This window comes from Myxine glutinosa, chromosome 1, assembly GCF_964187855.1.
Source record: "Myxine glutinosa chromosome 1, kmMyxGlut1.1, whole genome shotgun sequence".
Taxonomy (NCBI): domain Eukaryota; kingdom Metazoa; phylum Chordata; class Myxini; order Myxiniformes; family Myxinidae; genus Myxine; species Myxine glutinosa.
In genome coordinates, this window is record NC_136261.1 from 122,353,498 (window position 1) to 122,373,465 (window position 19,968).

The window sequence follows — 19,968 nt, forward strand, 5'->3', positions numbered from 1 at the left end:
TGCTCTCGGATGTTGTGTTTGTGTGCTTCCCCTTCTCTCCCCATCTTGTCTTCCGCTCCCTCTTTTTGTATATTTTGTTTGTCTGGTTGATTTGTTTGTGAAGTAAATGTCAGCTCTTTCACGAGCCTCGATTCAGTATTAAAAAAAAAAAAAAAAAAAAAAAAAAAACGATTTGGAGCCCACACCGATGAGGTATTCCAACTCACTACCTCATGGTTACCAGCTAGAACAGAACTAGCAACCATTTGCTTACTTGGGGAAAGCTGAACCTTATATGAGCAGCACCACCTCTTGGATGTAAAAGAGTCTCCTTGTTATAATGTGATTGACATTCATACCCAGCTGCAGGTACACACAACAGACATTGATGCGCAAAACAAACAGTTTGTGTTCTTCACCTACTATATGTGGACACCCAGTGGAACAGACTCCTTTGAATCAGGTGCATCTTCTGTGCGGGGTGTGACACCGCATCCACCAAAATATCCGAATCATGCACCGTCTCTCCCGGGCCAATTCTGTGTGATTGTCACGTCCTGCAATTTGGCATCTCTGAAACCGGCGATGCCATGGCACGAATACTAAATTGAGGTGCAGATGCGTATTATTCAGCCTGATGGCAGCGTCTGCGCAGCCTCCCATACAATCTTCACTTCATCTTCCCGAGGGCTAGTTGAAGAGCGCCCTTTCATGTGTATCTGAGGTTTCACCACCAACTGGCGGAGCTACGTTGCAGTGGTTCAAACAAATGACATCATCATTGTAGAACCAAACAATTGATTCCATAGTTACAATGGATACAGTAACTATGATCTTGTATATCATTTGATTATGTTCTTTGGCCCAATGTTATGTACAGATGTTCCTAGTTGAGTGAGAAACATCAGACATTGGCGTTCTAGGTGTTGTTGCAATAGATAATTGCTGCAGAAACGTCACACTTTTCGAGCCTGGTGTTGGCTTAGCGGTTCGGGTGCCAGCTTGGGATTCTAGGATCCTGGGTTCGAATCCCGGTCGATCGCTGAATTAACACCAGGGGGGTTGATTCAGCCTGTCATCCTTCTGATGTCGGCAAATTGAGTACCAGCTTGCTGGTAATTCCCTGTGTCGCAAGATGCGACTAACAGGGTTGGCAGCAGGAAGGCACCCGGCCATAAAACATTGCCTCAAAAAGGGGACCAAAAAAGGCCAACCCCTGCTCTGTGGGGGAAAATGGCCTCTAAAGGCGGTTGAAACGTCATCCTTTTGAAAAACCACGTCTACAGCAGTAAAGAGTAAAAGCGAGAACTAATTGTAGCCCTGATTGAAGCTACATTTGATAATTCGACCTTTAGTATAACCGATCCCCATTTTGAGGACTGCGGAGAGTAGCAAAAAGCCCATAAGGGGTCCTAATGTAGTATTGGGGCAATCTATTCCAACTCTTGCCAAGCAGGGAATTTTGAATTTGACTATTGCTCCAGCTCGGATATTACAGTATAATCATGCGAACGATTGAATGCCATGTTTAATTCCCACATTGCAGAGGCGACAGCCTGGCAGAAAGTCTCCTTTGAAGGATTATGCAGAGGGCAATATTAGCCGGATTTGATTCCACCAGGAATGGAATCCTCAAGACCAGAACAGCACGTTCCCACTGACCTATCCGACCGCCGCATTTATCATTTATACTTCTGGAAGCAAAACAACAATTTGTGAAATATCTATTCCTCAAATGACCGACAGCATTGCATGCCTGTTGTTGATTTCCCTCTTTTGGCCTTCATAAACAGATGTCCCAAGGCGTTTGAAAATGCAAGCTAATCCATAAACAGAAGAAATCCAAAGGCTGCCCAATGCTGTGTACTTGCAGTGTCTGCAGAAAGCAAGGTCAGGTGCCATCCCAGAATAGCATTTTGAATGCGTCATTGCTGCTCAAAATGACAACTGGTAACCAAGCAACGTCACAAGTCTAAATGCACTCCTTCCTGGCCTTGATCACATCCATTCTGCTTGCTCTTAAAGTGTCTGCTGGGCCTTCCCAACATCAATTTTTATTACATCCTGGCCATAGATATTCACAAAGGTCAGATATGTGTCAACAGAGGATTTTTCATAACCCCCACCTGCAATGTATTTGCTGTGCCCTCCCTGGTGGATGTTGGATATTGTTATGGGCTCCCTCTATCTGCCCTTCAATCCCACTCAATTCCCTCCAGGATTTCAAGCATGTGGTACACTACCATCTTTTGTCATCCTCACCTCTATAGTCTATACCTGCTACCCTTTCTTCCCACAACACCCCAACCTAACTTAACCCTCTTATTGCATTCTCTGCTCTCTCCCCTCTTTTCCTGTTTGTTCATTCACTTGCTTGTTGTGTCTAACTGTGGCCTTACTGCCTTGCTATCAGTTCCTTACCTTTTCACCGTCGGTTATCTTGCTCTTCAATGACCCTCATTCTTGTTTATAGATTACTAGCTGAAGTACCTGGCATTGCCAGAGCGGGGGGGGGGGGGGGAGTTATGGAGTAGGGGGAATGGAAGGGGGAAGGAAGGGGGAGGGATGGGAGAGGTAAGGAGAGAGGGAAGGGAAAGATATACTACATATACATCTTTGTGGGGGGGGGAAGTTATGGAGTAGGGGGAATGGAAGGGGGAGGGAAGGGGGAGGGAAGGAGGAGGGAAGGGGGAGGGGGGAGGGGAAGGTAAGGGGAGAGGGCAGGGAAAGATATACTACATATACATTTTTTGGGGGGGGGAAGTTATGGAGTAGGGGGAATGGAAGGGGGAGGGAAGGGGGAGGGTATGGAAAGATATACTATATAAACATATTTTTGGAGGGGGGGGCTTTGACAGGCCCCTCCGTTTTTGGGGAGAGGGGGAAAGGAAGGAGGAAAGATTTATCCATGTGAAGAGTGCTTTAACCTCAGTGTTGCCCAGGTAAAAAAAGCAAAATTGTAATACCCTCTGCCACCATCACCAGGTGGCGCTACACGGTACACAATTACATAGAGAATTTACGCCCCTCCCCCAGGTCCCCACACCCCAGCATGCGGCCGTGGCCACATAACCTATGTTACCCCCAGACAAAGTTGTATTTGTATTTGTACCCCGATTAAAGGAAATAAGCATTTATAGCTGGAGTACCCGGTGTTGCTCAAGCGAAAAAGAAACAACATATTTGGAATTTGGGCAAATATAATGGAAAAGCAATTATATCCAAATCAGAATCCATCGCAAATGTCAAATCATCATTTAACCTTTTCGTTGAATATCTGCTGCTGAATGTGCCGTTCATCACGTTTCTGAGTTAACTGTGATGCCTATCAGGAAGAAGAAGAAGCCTTACTACCAACTTTGTACACTTCTGGAATTGTTTGATTTATTTGTGTTCAAATGTCTGGTGATTGTTTTGTATTTATTTATGAGTATGTGTACTTGTATATAACTGTCATTAATCAAAAAGGTTTTGGCCCTATAGAGCTTCTTTTTTTTTTAATCCCTCAAAAAATCGAGTTTTTTTTTTCAAATATATATATTTTAAACCTTCTTTGTATCTACAACACTCCCAGGCACTCACTGACAAACCCCTGAAAGTTTGACGAAGATCCGTTCAGCCATCTCTGAGAAACATGGCGACACACCAGACAAACTGCTCTCTTATGGTATCGATTATTTGAGGAATCCTCATTCACGTTTGACCTTTTATTCCACGAGAACACCCGATACGTTCTCCCCAGCGTCGTGTACATTTACTTCGATACAATTGATTTTTCCATCCAAGATTGTAGTGAAAGACTGGATGGAAATAACGTACATTTAAGTAAAGTGTTTTAAGTATTACATATTAAAATGCCAACCACCATGCGGTGCAGTGGTAAGGGTGGTAAGGGTGGTAAGGGTGGTAAGTATCAGCCGTACTCTGTCCGCACCTCCCACACTAACAGACCAGACCCATGTACACAAAATCATGTAACGTTTGCATGAAAGACAAAAATAAACCGCGTCGTCTTGTTTTTACACTCACAAATGGCAGACCATTTGCCTGACTTTATGGTGCTGATTTCAGAGCTTGCAGCGGTGTGCAAGTAATAAAATAATCACACAATGGGACAAAGTATGGATAAACATTGATTGCAGGGATGTTTACGATTTATATATCATCCCTTTTCTTCATTACCTCGCACACACATTTAAGTGAAAAGGGTTAAGCAATTGGTTCAAGTCTGTCTGTGCCGTCTACAAACGTCGGTTTATACATCGAGGAACAACTACATTTCGATTGAATGTTATATTTTGAACACGAATCGGAAAACAAACCTGTGGTTTTCGCAGCACTTTGACTCTGAATTCGTCCTGATCGCACAGGTGTAGAGAGGAGTGAGATGAAAAGAAAATACTCTGTCTGGGAGCGTCTTCCTGCCTGGCAATCAAACAAAATTGAAAATCATTCTGAACAGGAAACTTACTGTTTTTAATGACGACATAAAGGACACAAACAACAGGTACGAAGAATCATGGCAGATAGAGTGAGACCCAAAAGTTTGAGCGACAGAACTTCTTGGAGAGGATTGTTGAGAAAGTGGATGGGAGGGTTGTCCGGTCGGTCCTTTCGGAGAGACATTGTAAGAGTGTGAGAATTGTCAGGATTGAAAGACATGTTCCACTTGTTTGCCCAGTCTGTGATTTTGTCCAGGTCTGCAGCGAGTGAGGAGGCTGCAGACTGCCGATCTGAGGGATGAGGAATGGAGCGGCAGAGAGTGGAGGTAAAGGTCAACATAGGCCAAAGGTCACCAACTTTGTCAGATTTCTAAAATCCTCAATTTTCATCCGATTGACATTGACTTGAAATTTGAAGAGGATTTGCATATCAAGTCACTGAATCCAACTACTATTTATTTTGAGATCAACATAGGTCAAAAGGTCAACATAGACCAAAGGTCAACAACTCAGGTGAAAATTCTAAAATCCTCAATTTTCATCCGATTGACATTGACTTGAAATTTGAAGAGGATTTGCATATCAAGTCACTGAATCCAACCACTATTTATTTTGAGGTCAACATAGGCCAAAAGGTCAACATAGACCAAAGGTCAACAACTTCGGTGAAAATTCTAAAATCTTCAATTTTCATCCGATTGACATTGACTTGAAATTTGAAGAGGATTTGCATATCAGGTCACTGAATTCAACCACTATTTATTTTGAGGTCAGCAAAGGCCAAAAGGTTAACATAGGCCAAAGGTCAACAACTTAGGTGAAAATTCTAAAATCTTCAATTTTCATCCGATCGACTTGAAATTTAAACTGGATTTGCATCTTTGGTCATTGAATTCAACCACCGATTATTTTTAAGGTCAAATTTGTTTTAGGGATTTTGCACGTCTCTGCACAACGTCTTTCTTGGTATGACGAAAATTGGAAATTTTCATCATATGTCGGTCTGTCTCGTTTTTATGTATGTTTGTGAATTCGATAACTCGCGAACGCTTTCAGCTATCTTCTTCAAACTTTACCATACATAGGATTCCGAAGGAAAAAAAGTGAGGCTATCAATGCTATTTGACTATATATGTCAAAGGTCAAGGTGACAGTGATGTCATTTGCAATTTTCATTGTTTGATTGTGAGCAGGATATCTCAAAAAGTTGAGAATGAATTCGGATAAAATTTGGTGGACACTGGACAGGTTGTACGTGTGACAAAGAAGAGTTTATTCGGTTTTGGTGAATATTTGAATCCAGATACAAGAATGCTTTAATTTTAAGTGATTCTTCGCCATTGAGAGATGGGGCAAAAGCGATAAAAAGCATGATATTTCAAAAAGTTGTGCACAACTTGTGACTAAACCAGGTGGATAAGTTGTGTACGTGACAAGAAGAAGCCGATTACATTTTGTTTAATCCAGCCTATCCGTGGGATACAAACTCCAGCCTGTCAGTGGGATACAAAAACAGTTCAGTCTGGCGGAGGTATGCGCTCTACCGAGTGCTTTTCTAGTTCAATATTTGTTCGGGCGTCTGCATGGAGGGGTCATTGGCACCAGTTCTGGATCTGCATGCTCATTGTTGATTTCACCCTTTGAGCAAAATTACGGTCATTCACCTTTTCAAAATTCCAAACTCACAATGACATTTCTTTATATAGTGATATCTGTATTTGAAAATTGCACATTTCTGCATGTGTGGGAATAGAGCGATCTTATAACCCTCTATACCTAAAGCCATATTTTCATCTCATTTGCCGTTGTGCCCCCTTTCTGCCTATCTGCTTCATTCTTTTGGTGATTTGCCATATTTCAAACTTTATCTTAAAGTTCTTCCATGTCCTCTCTATCATACATTAACTGCATCTATCCATTTAATTACCATGCGATCTCGCTAGGGATTGCGGGTGAAGTTAATGTTTTATTTACATGCTTAAATTCCCTGGGACATGGTTCAGATAACGTTGATAAAACATTGTAAAGCTTGAAATGCAATCCATGAACCACATATTCTGGCGTGAAAATGAGAATCAAATTTGATTGTTGCATTTTTCAATTTAAAAAAAATGTGGTTCAGTGTCGTCAGACCCTTTATTTAAGCATTATTAGAATACTAGCGGTAACCTGTGAAAATCACGGGCATAAATAGTGTTTATGTTCATACAAACTAATTTGCCCTTCCTCTTCCTTTCAAAATAATTGTGTCAGTTCAACAGTTGGCACCAACATTCATTCTGGCGGATCTCCTGAATATCGCTTTGTATTCAACTGCAGTATTGTCTCTTATAGTGTGGTTACTGGTAAGTATCCCCTTTACATTTCTGATCACATTAATATTTGTATTAAAAGGCGTAGCATGCCTCTCGAGTCGCTGCGCGTCCGGCACACATCGGGACGTCTTCTTCTTCTCCTCAGTATCAAGTGCAGCGTCTCACTGTGCGTAAAACAAAATGGCGCGGTGTCATGTATGCAGTGCAAATGTTCACCGTTGTATCCCTACACCGGGACCGGGTTGGATCCCTACGCCAGAGCTCGGATGGCGCTGCTGTGAATCGGGCCTTGATCGGCAGAGTGAATAAACGCGTACGACAATTGATCGCAGTTTGTCGAGATACTTTACATGGCGACGAAGGTAAACATCTAGAACATGACATCTTTCGGCCATATCGATGAATTCGACCCTCATGAGGGGGATTTTGACACGTATTCTGAGCGGTTGTCTTTCTACTTCGAGGCGAACGGCATTGCGACCGAATGCCGGATGAAGGCCGTCTTCCTGTCCGTTTGCGGAGGTGAGACGTTCACACTCGTTAAAAACCTGATTCGGCCTCGGACAATCCAGGAGCTCACGTATGCAGAGCTCAAGGCCGCTTTGAAGGAACATTGCAACCCATCTCCTTCAGTCATCCTGTGTCGGTTTAATTTTTACATGTGCAGACAGCAGCAAGGTCAGTCGATCGCAGACTTCATTGCACACCTCAAAAAACTGTCACATCTGTGTGAGTTTGGGGACACGATCGATGACATGCTTCGTGATTTGCTGGTGGTTGGCATGTCCGATGACCGCACTCGTAGACGCCTGCTTGCTGAGAGAAGACTGACGTTCCAAAATGCCAGAGACACCGCCATTTCCATGGAAAGTGCTGAACGCAACGCTACAAGCATCGGTGCCACTCGCTCATCTGGTACCAGCCCTGCTGTGAATCGGTTGGATCATGTTCAGCCACAACGTTGGAACAAGGCTCCTCGTCAGAAGCCAGTGCAGTCTCAAACCCACAACAACTGTTTTCGGTGCAACGGAAAGCACCCTCCGGAGACGTGTCAGTTCAAAGATGCCACCTGCCATTTCTGTTCGAAAACTGGCCATATTGCTCCAGCTTGCATCACTCACAAATCGGGAAAAGGAAAAGCTGCTGACAAGATTCATCAGTTTATCGGTTCGGAGGAACCCGAGCTTGACCAGGTGAGCTCTGTTTCCGACAACTCAGAATCGTATGACCTGCTTCATATTGATTCTCACCATAGGCAGGACCCTCTTCTTGCCAGTGTTGTCGTCAACAATCGACCATTGCAAATGGAGGTCGACACTGGTGCGGCCGTCTCGCTCATCAGCCATGCTGTTTTCACAAACCTGTGGAGTGATGCTGACCGACCCCATCTGAAACCTACTACCTATGGACTCTCCACCTATACAGGTGAGAAGATTGTTCCCTGCGGTACATGTGATGTCACGGTGGGCTACGATAACCGTGAGTTTCACCTACCCCTGATCGTCATTCCTGGAAAGGGCCCTTCCTTACTCGGCAGGAACTGGTTGAGCATAATTCGACTGAAGTGGGAAAGCATTCATCAACTCCGGGCAGCCAACGTTTCTCCTACCGCAGCATACACACTCAAAAATGTGCTGGATACATACCCGGATGTCTTCAAGGATGAGCTTGGAACCTTGAAAGGACATACGGCTAAACTCAGGGTTGACCGGGATGCCAATCCTATATTTTGCAGGGCTCGCCCAGTCCCTTTTGCCCTGCGTGAGCGGATTGACAAGGAACTGGATCATCTTGAAAATCTGGGGATCATCGAGCAAATCCAGTATGCCGAATGGGCGGCGCCCATCGTTCCGGTCATAAAATCGGACCAGTCCATCCGCATATGTGGAGATTATAAAATGACCGTGAACAGGTGTTCTTCATTGGATAAATATCCAATCCCGAGGATCGAAGACCTCTATGCTCGTCTCACGGGAGGCAAGACTTTTACGAAACTCGATCTCAAATCCGCCTATCTACAGCTCTGCTTGGACGAGAATTCGAAACAGTATCTTACCATCAACACGCATCGTGGGTTGTATAGGTACCACCGACTTAGTTTTGGAGTGAAATCTGCACCTGGAATTTATCAGCGTGTCATGGACAGTTTGTTTGCCGCCGAACGCAACGTCGTTTGTTACCAGGATGATATTCTGGTTACTGGTCGTACGGACGCGGAACATCTACAGAACCTGGAGAGAGTTCTGAAGAAGATTTCGGACTCCGGCCTACGTTTGCGTCGAGACAAGTGCAAGTTTATGGTGCCATCAGTCACGTACCTGGGTCATACGATTGATGCCGAGGGTCTACACCCGACAGATGAGAAAGTCCGAGCTATCAAGGATGCTCCTTCTCCACGAGATGTGACCGAATTGAAGTCATACCTCGGTTTGCTTCAGTTCTATGGTCGTTACATCCCGAATGTGACCGACGTTTTGGGCCCCCTTTATCGGCTTTTGAGGAAAGGAGGCTCCTGGAGCTGGGGGTCTACTGAACAATCAGCATTCCAGACCTCTAAGGATCTGCTCAAATCGTCCAATGTTCTCGTTCATTTTGATCCAGAGAAGGATCTTGTGCTGACATGCGATGCCTGTCGGTATGGAGTGGGGAGTGTATTATCGCACGTGATGCCTGATGGTACGGAAAGACCGGTTGCATTTGCATCCAGAACGTTGTCCCCGGCAGAGAAAAACTATTCCCAACTTGACAAGGAAGGATTGGGAATCGTTTTCGGCGTCGGCAAATTTCGCCAGTACCTTCTTGGACATCATTTCACGATTCGCACTGATCACAAGCCGCTGATCAGTCTGTTTGGTCCAACTAAGGCGACATCTGACACACTACCGCCCAGGATCATCCGCTGGTCCCTGTTTCTCGCTGCTTATGACTACACCATATGTTATAAGCCCGGTTCGTCTATCACAAATGCAGATGCCATGAGTCGGTTACCCCTTCCAGAATCCGTTGATGATTCGCCTACACCAGGATCCATTATCGCACTGATGGATCATCTGGAAGATTGTGCTGTCGATTCCGGCCAGATCCGCACTCATACTCGACGAGACCCCGTTCTGTCCAGAACTGTCCAGGCTGTACAGCTTGGATGGCATTTGCTACCTGAGGGTGACCCAGATTTTGCGGCTTTTAAAGCACGTAAAAACGAATTCAGCGTGGAAAATGGTTGCCTACTCTGGGGATGTCGTGTCGTGATCCCGAAAAATCTGCGTTCCAGGGTCATGGATGAAATCCATGACTGTCACCCCGGGATTGTGAAGATGAAGTCACTCGCCAGAAACTATGTGTGGTGGCCGAATCTTGATGCTGATATCGAACATCATGTTCGACATTGTTACCCCTGCCAGAGCACCCGGAATACACCTGCGAAAGCGCCACTGCATCCCTGGGAATGGCCCAGCGAACCGTGGCATCGCCTACATCTCGATTATGCCGGGCCTATTAACGGCAGCATGATTCTAATAATTACGGACGCGCACACAAAATGGATTGATGCCTATGTGACGCGTGGTACTACGTCAGCCATTGTCATCGAAAGACTCAGACGCTGTTTCGCCACTCATGGTCTGCCCAGGATGATCGTGAGTGATAACGGTTCGTGTTTTTCCAGTACCGAGTTTGCCAAGTTCACACGTCGGAACGGCATCAAACATAAGTTTGTCAGCCCACATCACCAGGCTTCAAATGGCTTGGCCGAACGATCCGTGGGAATCATCAAATCCGGATTGCAGAAACTTCAGGAGGGAACCCTGGAAACAAAGCTGTCTCGTCTCCTGTTCAAATACCGCATCACGCCACAATCAACAACCGGTGCAGCTCCGTCTGAGTTATTGATGAAACGACGCTTGAGATCGACACTTGACAATCTCAAACCAGACATATCATCAAATGTTTATCAGAGCCAGCTTAATCAAAAGTTGGTGCACGATAAGACGTCCAACAGTCGATGTATCAACATTGGAGATCCAGTGTTTGCCCGAAATTTTGGTGCAGGTGCGACGTGGCTACCGGGAGACATCATCGAGAAGCCAGGTCCACTGTCCAGTGTGATTCGCCTGCAGGACGGCCGCGAAATTCGTCGACATCAGGACCACATAACCTACCGTCACTGTGAGTCGATGGAGCCTGTAGCATCGTCACAGTCAGGACAACAGTTCGACCCGCCACTGCCGGAGATCGTCGTGGCCGCTCCAGCCGGCTCGGATGCCCCGAAAACCTCTGCAAACGCTACACCCTTCGTGGAGACCAAAGGAATCACCTCGGACTCTGTATCCACTGGTACACCGCGACCCAAAGGAATCACCTCGGACTCTGTATCCACTGGTACACCGCGACGCTCAATGCGTGAGAGAAAAGCACCCGACCGGTTGAATCTTTGAAGATGTTTTTTTTTTCACGTTGACACATGTTCTGTTTTCACGTATTTTCATTATTCTCATAACCGTTTGCACACATATTTTCACACGTTTTGGAAATGTTGCTTTTGAAATGTCAATTCTGGAAATCTAGCACGTATTGCTCTTGGTAATTTTGGACTTAAAGGGGAGGATGTCATGTATGCAGTGCAAATATTCACCGTTGTATCCCTACACCGGGACCGGGTTGGATCCCTACGCCAGAGCTCGGATGGCGCTGCTGTGAATCGGGCCTTGATCGGCAGAGTGAATAAACGCGTACGACAATTGATCGCAGTTTGTCGAGATACTTTACAGTATACGAGATACTCCAACCCGGTCCCGGTGTAGGGATACAACGGTGAACATTTGCACTGCATACATGACACGCGGGTTATTCAAAACATTTCACTGATTTTCAGCTTTTATTTCACACTTACAGACATTTGGAGACATAGGTATGCTTATATGGAAGGGTTAGTCATAACTACATTGTATCACACGTATCTTGGGGCGACAGAAGCAATAGCTGGGGAGAAGTTCCGATTACAAACTTCAGAAATAAGCGTTTTAATGATATAGATAAGACCCGTCGCTTCACTGACGGGAATACCAATCTTTGTTGTGCTGGCTAATGTATGGGGAAAGAAAAAAAAGGATTCCTGGGAGATCCTGCAGGTATAACATGCAGGTATAACCAACCAACCATGCAGGTATAACCAATGCAGGTATAGTGTTGGCATTTGCAGTTTTGACACGCGTGTCCATGCACCCATAAAAAAAAGAAAAAGGTTTTGGATCACAAACACTCCCGGGAGTTACCCGAATCCACCGTAGTTGAATTTATTGAAATCCGTTAATCCTTTCTCAAGTTACAACACGACAAACAGACAAACAGACAGACAGACAGACAGACACGTCTCCTTTTATAATACAGATTATTCAATACAATTATTTTATTACTGTATAATTTTGCAATTTGATTAACATCTGCAATGTAATCACAGTTGTTTATTGTTTTGTTATTAAGTTAGACAATGATTATTACCCTCGCCAGAGGAGAAGGTATTGCATTTGAGTCTGTTTGTTTGTTACTTCGCAAAAAAAAAACAAAAAAACAAGTATGTTGATCACTCTGGTTTGTGTGTGTGTTTGTCTGCTCACTTATACTTGCCTACAGGTCACAATTTTAAACCGATCTTCACGAAACTTTACCAAATGGTAGAGTTCGTGGTCCGACAAAATCCTATATATTTTTTGGGTCAAAAGGTCAAAAGGTAAACATAGGCCAAAGGTCAACCACTTTTTTCAAATTTCTAAAATCCTCAATTTTCATCTGATTGACTTGAAATTTGAATAGGATATACATATCGGCAAACTGAATTAAACCACCAACTATTTTTGAGATCAGCATAGGCCAAAAGGTCAACATAAGCCAAAGGTCAACAACTATTTCAAATTTCTAAAATCCTCAATTTTCATCCGATTGACTTGAAATTTGAATAGGATTTACATATCGGCGAACTGAATTCAACCACCAACTATTTTTGAGATCAACATAGGCCAAAAGGTCAACATAGGCCAAAGGTCAACCACTTTTTTTCAAATTTCTAAAATCCTCAATTTTCATCCAATTGACTTGAAATTTGAAGAGGATATACATATCGGCAAACTGAATTCAACCACCAACTATTTTTGAGATTAGCAAAGGCCAAAAGGTCAACATAGGCCAAAGGTCAACAACCATTTCAAATTTCTAAAATCCTCAATTTTCATCCGATTGACTTGCAATTCGAATATGATTTACATATCGGCTCACTGAATTCAACCACCAACTATTTTTGAGATTAGCTTAAGCCAAAAGGTCAACATAGGCCAAAGGTCAACTGCTTTTTTCAAATTTTAAAATCCTCAATTTTCATCCGATTCACTTGAGATTTGAATGGGATATACACATCAGTTAAATGAATTCAACCACTAACTATTTTTGAGGTCAGCATAGGCCAAAAGGTCAACATAGGCCAAAGGTCAACAACCATTTCAAATTTCTAAAATCCTCAATTTTCATCCGATTGACTTGAAATTTGAATTGGATTTACATATCGGCTTACTGAATTCAACCACCAACTATTTTTGAGATCAGCGTGGGCCAAAACGTCAACATAGGCCAAAGGTCAACCACTTTTTCTTAATTTCTAAAATCCTCAATTTTCATCCGATTGACTTGAAATTTGAAGAGGATTTACATATCGGCTAACTGAATTCAACCACCAACTATTTTTGAGATTAGCTTAGGCCAAAAGGTAAACATAGGCCAAAGGTCAACCACTTTTTTCAAATTTCTAAAATCCTCAATTTTCATCCGATTGACTTGAAATTTGAATAGGATTTACATATCGGCTTACTGAATTCAACCACCAACTATTTTTGAGATCAGTGTTGGCCAAAAGGTAAACATAGGCCAAAGGTCAACCACTTTTTTCAAATTTCTAAAATCCTCAATTTTAATCCGATTGATTTGAATTTGAATAACATTTTCATTTCAGCAAACTGAATACAACCACCAACTATTTTTGAGATTAGCTTAAGCCAAAAGGTCAACATAGGCCAAAGGTCAACTGCTTTTTTCAAATTTTAAAATCCTCAATTTTCATCCGATTCACTTGAGATTTGAATGGGATATACACATCAGTTAAATGAATTCAACCACTAACTATTTTTGAGGTCAGCATAGGGCAAAAGGTCAACATAGGCCAAAGGTCAACAACCATTTCAAATTTCTAAAATCCTCAATTTTCATCTGATTGACTTGAAATTTTAATTGGATTTACATATCGGCTTACTGAATTCAACCACCAACTATTTTTGAGATCAGCGTGGGCCAAAATGTCAACATAGGCCAAAGGTCAACCACTTTTTCTTAATTTCTAAAATCCTCAATTTTCATCCGATTGACTTGAAATTTGAAGAGGATTTACATATCGGCTAACTGAATTCAACCACCAACTATTTTTGAGATTAGCTTAGGCCAAAAGGTAAACATAGGCCAAAGGTCAACCACTTTTTTCAAATTTCTAAAATCCTCAATTTTCATCCGATTGACTTGAAATTTGAATAGGATTTACATATCGGCTTACTGAATTCAACCACCAACTATTTTTGAGATCAGTGTTGGCCAAAAGGTAAACATAGGCCAAAGGTCAACCACTTTTTTCAAATTTCTAAAATCCTCAATTTTAATCCGATTGATTTGAATTTGAATAACATTTTCATTTCAGCAAACTGAATACAACCACCAACTATTTTTGAGATCACCATAGGCCAAAAGAGCAACATAGGCCAAAAGTCAACAACAATTTCAAATTTCTAAAATCCTCAATTTTCATACGATTCACTTGAAATTTGAATGGGATATACACATCAATTAACTGAATTCAACCAACAACTATTTTTGAGGTTAAAAGGATGCTCTACCGAGTGCCATTCCACTTTGTTCTGTTTTGCCAAGTGTCGCTCTATGAGTGATTTTTCATCTGTCTGTCTGTCTGTCTGTTTGTCTACACAGAATAAATATGATTTTCTCTGCGACCGTTTGTCCGATTGACAGGAAATTTTCACCAGAGATGCACCTCCTCCTTTATAATTTTGTAATGATAATTATGACGTCATAGGTCACATGTTACGTGCGCCATCTTGGAAAAACCACAAAAAATTTGCACCCCTATATCTGCGAAAGCGCTGCATAAAAAAATTGAGACATGGCTCATTGTAAAGAACTCTCCATGGGGAGTAACATATGTTAATGATGATGTCATAGGTGCCACCATTATGACGTCATAATTCGACAAGTACAGAACTTCATCCAATCAAGAAGAAATTTATTGAGTGTCATCTCGGGATAAATTGGTGTAGAAAAAAAATGATGACGTCATCGGTCATGTGGTTCGGCCGCCATATTTGTTTCAACACAAAAGCCTTAAAAACCACTAAAACACGTCTTGGCGAGGGTCTGCAATCTCTGATTGCTCTTCCTTGTTTGGAGATTGAGATGGAACTGTGCAAATAAAGATTTTTTTTAAACTACAGCGATGTTGATGGTGTTCCATCGCAAATCCCCACACTTCCCACCGAAAGGAAAGTTAACAGATGGCAAAAGGTTCCACCAGGTTTTTTGAGATAAAAAAAAAAATCTTGTGTTTTGACTCCTGTGACCACTCCCTTGTGCATGAAAAACATCAAATACAAAAATACATTGAATAAATGCATTTTAAATACATAATAAAAATACATGCATTTTGAACTAAATACAAAAAAAAATGTCCCTGGAATTGCATTTTTTAGTATTTGACCTTTTGACCCTGCCCCATGGTTCCAGGGGATGGGACCAAAAATGAGACTGCTCTTGCACCGTCTTGCCACGTGGTGATCATGATTCCCAAGTTTAGGGAATTTCTGCAAACCGATTAGGATGAGAGTGGACAACAGTGTTAAAGGTTACAGAGAAGTGACCGTTTTGTATGATTCCTGTCATCATTATGGAGATTAGTTATGGTATTACATAGTCTACCTGCCTGCTGTGTATAGTATTGACAATAGACAGCTTGCATATATGTTGACCTCTTACAAACAGGTAATCATACACCAATAACCATATTTTACCATGTTTTAACGATGACATATATTAAAATAAAGAATGAAGAAAATAAAGAAGACCGTGAGAATGAATGAAATAAAGAAATGAAGAAATAAAGTTTTGCAAAAGATTAAGGTCGGTGTTCAAACACCGTGAGCATCTCTACTTGTTCAATGGAGAGGTTTATAACCATGGGGGCGGGGACTTTGAGCATGGGACTTTGAGACCACTAAGTTATGCTCGTTTTGTACATTGTGACACAGTTGTACTTGTACCATCATAAAAGTTGGACAGAATAATTAGGAGGGCCTCATTTTGGATTTAGACCTATCCTGGTAAGCCTATTTTTCTTGTACTCTTCTCGTATCTATACAAAAAATATCTGTGATTAAGAATTGTGGATTTGTGCGAGACATATCTGCAGTGTAAAACTCATGTCAAGTGCTGAAGAACATATTAGATTGCTATGATAGTAATGGACTCAAATGTGGACAAACAATTAGAATATTATTCAAGTCATGAAAATGAAAACAATTTTAACTCGGATTGATTGACGATGAGCCTGACCTTTCACCAAACCTCAATGACATTATTCTAAAATATCAAACTGCATAAAAATAGATTCAGACACTGCAGAATTGCATTTAAGAGGAGAGGGTTTAAATGAATGATGTTTAAATGAGCCCATATTTAGATTTAGATGAGAGGGTAAAAAATGTTTTAAAATGAGCCCATAAAATGTTTAAAAATCGAGACCATCTAATCCATCTCATCTGTGTTCGCAAACTTTACTTAAATCTATACACCTCATCCTGCTTGATATTTCGATCATCTTTAAAGGCATTTCACCAACACTTCCGTAAGTCACAAACAGGATCTCTTGAAAGGTCATTCAATTTGCTAAAACTGTGCAAACAGGATCTTTTGAAAGGTCATTCGATTTGTTAAAACTGTGCCCTTTGAAATTCCTCTCCAGAAGGCAACCTGTGTTTACCAAAAAGGGAAAGCATCGAGGACCACTATAAATGTCACCGCCTCTTAGCAATGCCAACTCAACCTTGTTCCTCCAGAGCAGTGGTTCTTAACCTTTTTAAAGGCGCCGAACCCTAACGAAACCCACCGAACACTCACGGAACCCCTCAAATTTGACAAAAAAAATTAAGAAGAATTGCATCTTAATGCGTTTTCTGTTCTTCTTTTCGGGAGGTGATCTGGGAAATGCGTGGTTTTGTTTTGGCAAGGGCCACCCTCAAATCATTTTCGCATGGAATCCTGCTCCTTTTCTTTGTATTAATGTCCACCAGTTACGAAAACGAATGCTCGCAGAGATACGTTGTAACGAACGGCGTGAGGATCTCAAGGGCAATTTTAGCGATGTGAGGATACCCTTCCATTTGGCGGCACCAAAACGTTGAGAGCGTTGTTGTGCCGAAGAGTTGTTGTTGAGTCTGGCTCTGCTGAAGTTCGATGAGGTCGTCGAGGTATTGGTCGTTGACATCTGCCGTTGCAACGTCAAAAGTAAACGGCTGCCGCACCTATGCTGGGTAAGGGTATTGCTCTTGGTCGGGGTAGTAGCCATTGAATGACTTTCCCAGCTCATCCAAGTGCGTGGCAATCGCTTGCTTCAGCTCCCCCAGTACAGCAGTGCCTCCAACTTCAGACTCATCTTCGATCCCGCTCACACACTCGTCCAGTAGCGAAAAGTTCGCGAAGTTGTCGTTCTCTGTCCGCCGCATCCACAACGGTAACTTCTTTCGGAAAGCGCTCAGCTTTTCTTCAGATTCGATGATATTCACTCCACCGCCCTGCATCTGGCAAATGAGATGATTGAGTGCGTCGAAGATGTCAGCCGAGTACGCCAAGGCGAGGATAAACTCTGACTCTTGGAAAGTGCGTTGCATGGCAATGCTGGCGTTCTCGCAAAAACAGGGCTAATTCTACATGCAAGGCAAAAACACGGCTCACTACCTTCCCTCGTGATAACCATTGAACGTTAGAGTGGTAGAGAAGGACTTCGAATTCAGAGCCGATTTCATTGCACAGCTCTTTGAAGATGCGATGATTCAGAACACGGCTTCACACATAATTTACAGTTTCAACGACGATTTTCAGAACATTGGCCAGTTTTGGAGGCAGGGTTTTTGATGCCAGCGCGTGTCTGTGCAGGATGCAGTGCGTGACGATGATGTGTGGTGCATCGGCCTTCACCAGCGCTCCAAAACCGGAGTTGCATCCCAGCATGGCTGGAGCTCCGTCCGAGCAAACTGCAGACACCATATTCTACGAGAGGCCATTGCTTCTGAAGAAGTCGTCCACAAGCTTCTTCACGTCAGGTGCCTTCGTCATTGTTGTGAGAGGCTTGCAGAACAGAAAGTCTTCCTTGATCTCGTCTCCTTTGACATAACGCACAAATAAGATGAGCTGGCTCAAATTCGAAACGTCGGTGGTCTCGTCGAGTTGAAGGCTGAATTTCGTCGGGCTCGCGACTAAATCTGCAACTACCTGGCCAAGGATGTCGTCGCTCATGTCGTCGATTCTGCATCTGATGGTGTCATTTGAGAGTGGAACGAGAGACAACTTGTTTTCAGCAGCTTTTCCCAGCATGATGTTGGCCATCTTCAACGCGGCCGGTTTGATGAGTGTCTCGCCAATGGTGTGCGGTTTGCCCTGCTTTGTGATCAGGTACGCAACTTCATACGATGCGGTGAGGATCGGTTTGTCAATTGGAACGAAGCCGAGAGTGGGCAAGGTAGCACTTGCATTGAAACGGACTCTCTTCAATTTGAATTCATCCAGCGTTGCGTCTTTGTACTGCCCCTCGCCGTGCAGTATTTTTTGAAGTGTTCCCGTAGTTTTGCTGGTGCTAGGTTGGAGTTGCTCAACTTGACATTGCAAAGCATGCATTGAGGACACTGACTTCCATCTCGTTCCGTCAAACACGTGAACCCGTACCGCACGTAATCCTCCGACCACTTCCTTTTTTTGCTCGACATACTGCAAAAAAAAAAAAAATGTAACAAGCTGATGCGATGATTGAGTTCGGGCAAATAATTATATGACAAAAATTAAAAAAGGAACATGCTTAAATATAATCAGTTCCCCTCTGAAAACAGAAATTTTAACGAAGAAAACATAACTTATAGTTACGATGACGGGATTTATTATTTACTCAACTCTATGTCACCTCAAATCCCATTATAATATTACATAGAAAACTGTGAATTGTTAGTTTTGAATTGCGATCAAAGGAGTGATATCACCTCCACCTAATGGTGCAAGTAAGCACCATCAACAGAATAATTAGCAAGTTGCTCATTGATTCAACTTACTACAGTCAGTGTGAAACAACTTATCTTAAACACAGACCAGAGAATCCATGAATGGGATGGGAATACAATTACAAATAACATTTCCATTCGTTCGTTACACACATAGCAAAATAATAATAATATTAATAATAAGCGTAATTACACATAGATTCAAAATTGATACAAAACTTTAAAAAAACAAATTACAAAGCATTTCGGAGGATCTCCGCCGAACCCCTGAGACTGGCTCACTGAACCCCTGGGGTTCGGTCGAACCCAGGTTAAGAACCACGGCTCTGGAGACATACTGCTGACTGCTCTCTGAAACGCAAGTTTAACTTTTAGTGCATTTTTTTCCCCAAAAGCTTGTAGTTGAAATTATGAATAATTAAAAGTGAATTCTTATTCATGTGTTCTGTGATTACATGTTAAACAATTCAATGCATGGTTTTGTTATCAAATCATCACAGTCAGAAGCTTAATTGTGAATGATTTACAATATAAAATGAAAATCAACATAATGAAAAAAATAAATTGCAATGACTGTTAAAAATCTACAAATAAATAAAATGAATTAAAAAGTACTACTTATTTAAAACAAGACCAAAAGTCTAAGCGGCGTAGCCGGACTTGTAGAATATTATAAACCACAAACACATATGTTTAGTTTTTCAAACAGTCGCTAATGCAGTATATAACATTAAACAAAGAAATTTGGAGGAATCCCGACATCCGTCAGGTACGTTTTACCTGCAGAACTGAGCAAAGATCTACTATAATATATGTACCCCACAGGGGTTGGAGGTGTGCTCATTTACCAAGCAGCTAGCTAGCGCTTGCCAA

The 19,968-nt window shown here is 42.4% G+C and overlaps 1 protein-coding gene and 1 long non-coding RNA gene across 5 annotated transcripts in view; one reads left to right on the forward strand and one right to left on the reverse strand.

Moving 5' to 3' along the window:
* Window positions 1–3,671: 3,671 nt before the first annotated feature.
* On the reverse strand, window positions 3,672–15,801 carry LOC137427942 (uncharacterized). The gene is made up of 3 exons (XR_010984613.2): window positions 15,534–15,801; window positions 6,827–6,900; window positions 3,672–4,712 (listed from the first exon to the last, which is right to left on the reverse strand). It is a non-coding gene; the product is annotated as an uncharacterized LOC137427942 (long non-coding RNA).
* A 144-nt stretch (window positions 15,802–15,945) lies between these two features.
* Window positions 15,946–19,968, forward strand: part of LOC137427933 (thromboxane-A synthase) — a 115,441-nt gene continuing 111,418 nt past the window's right edge. Inside the window, exon 1 of one of the 4 annotated variants that reach the window (XM_068117777.2) lies at window positions 15,946–16,152. Coding sequence is in view for 2 of the 4 variants with exons in the window: in XM_078776649.1 (XP_078632775.1) it covers window positions 18,330–18,499 (170 nt within the window). In the remaining 2 variants the exon portion in view is untranslated. Of the gene's footprint in view, window positions 16,153–17,266; window positions 18,500–19,968 lie in introns of those variants that run through there. The other 3 variants (XM_068117768.2, XM_078776649.1, XM_078776650.1) reach the window with 3 other exon arrangements.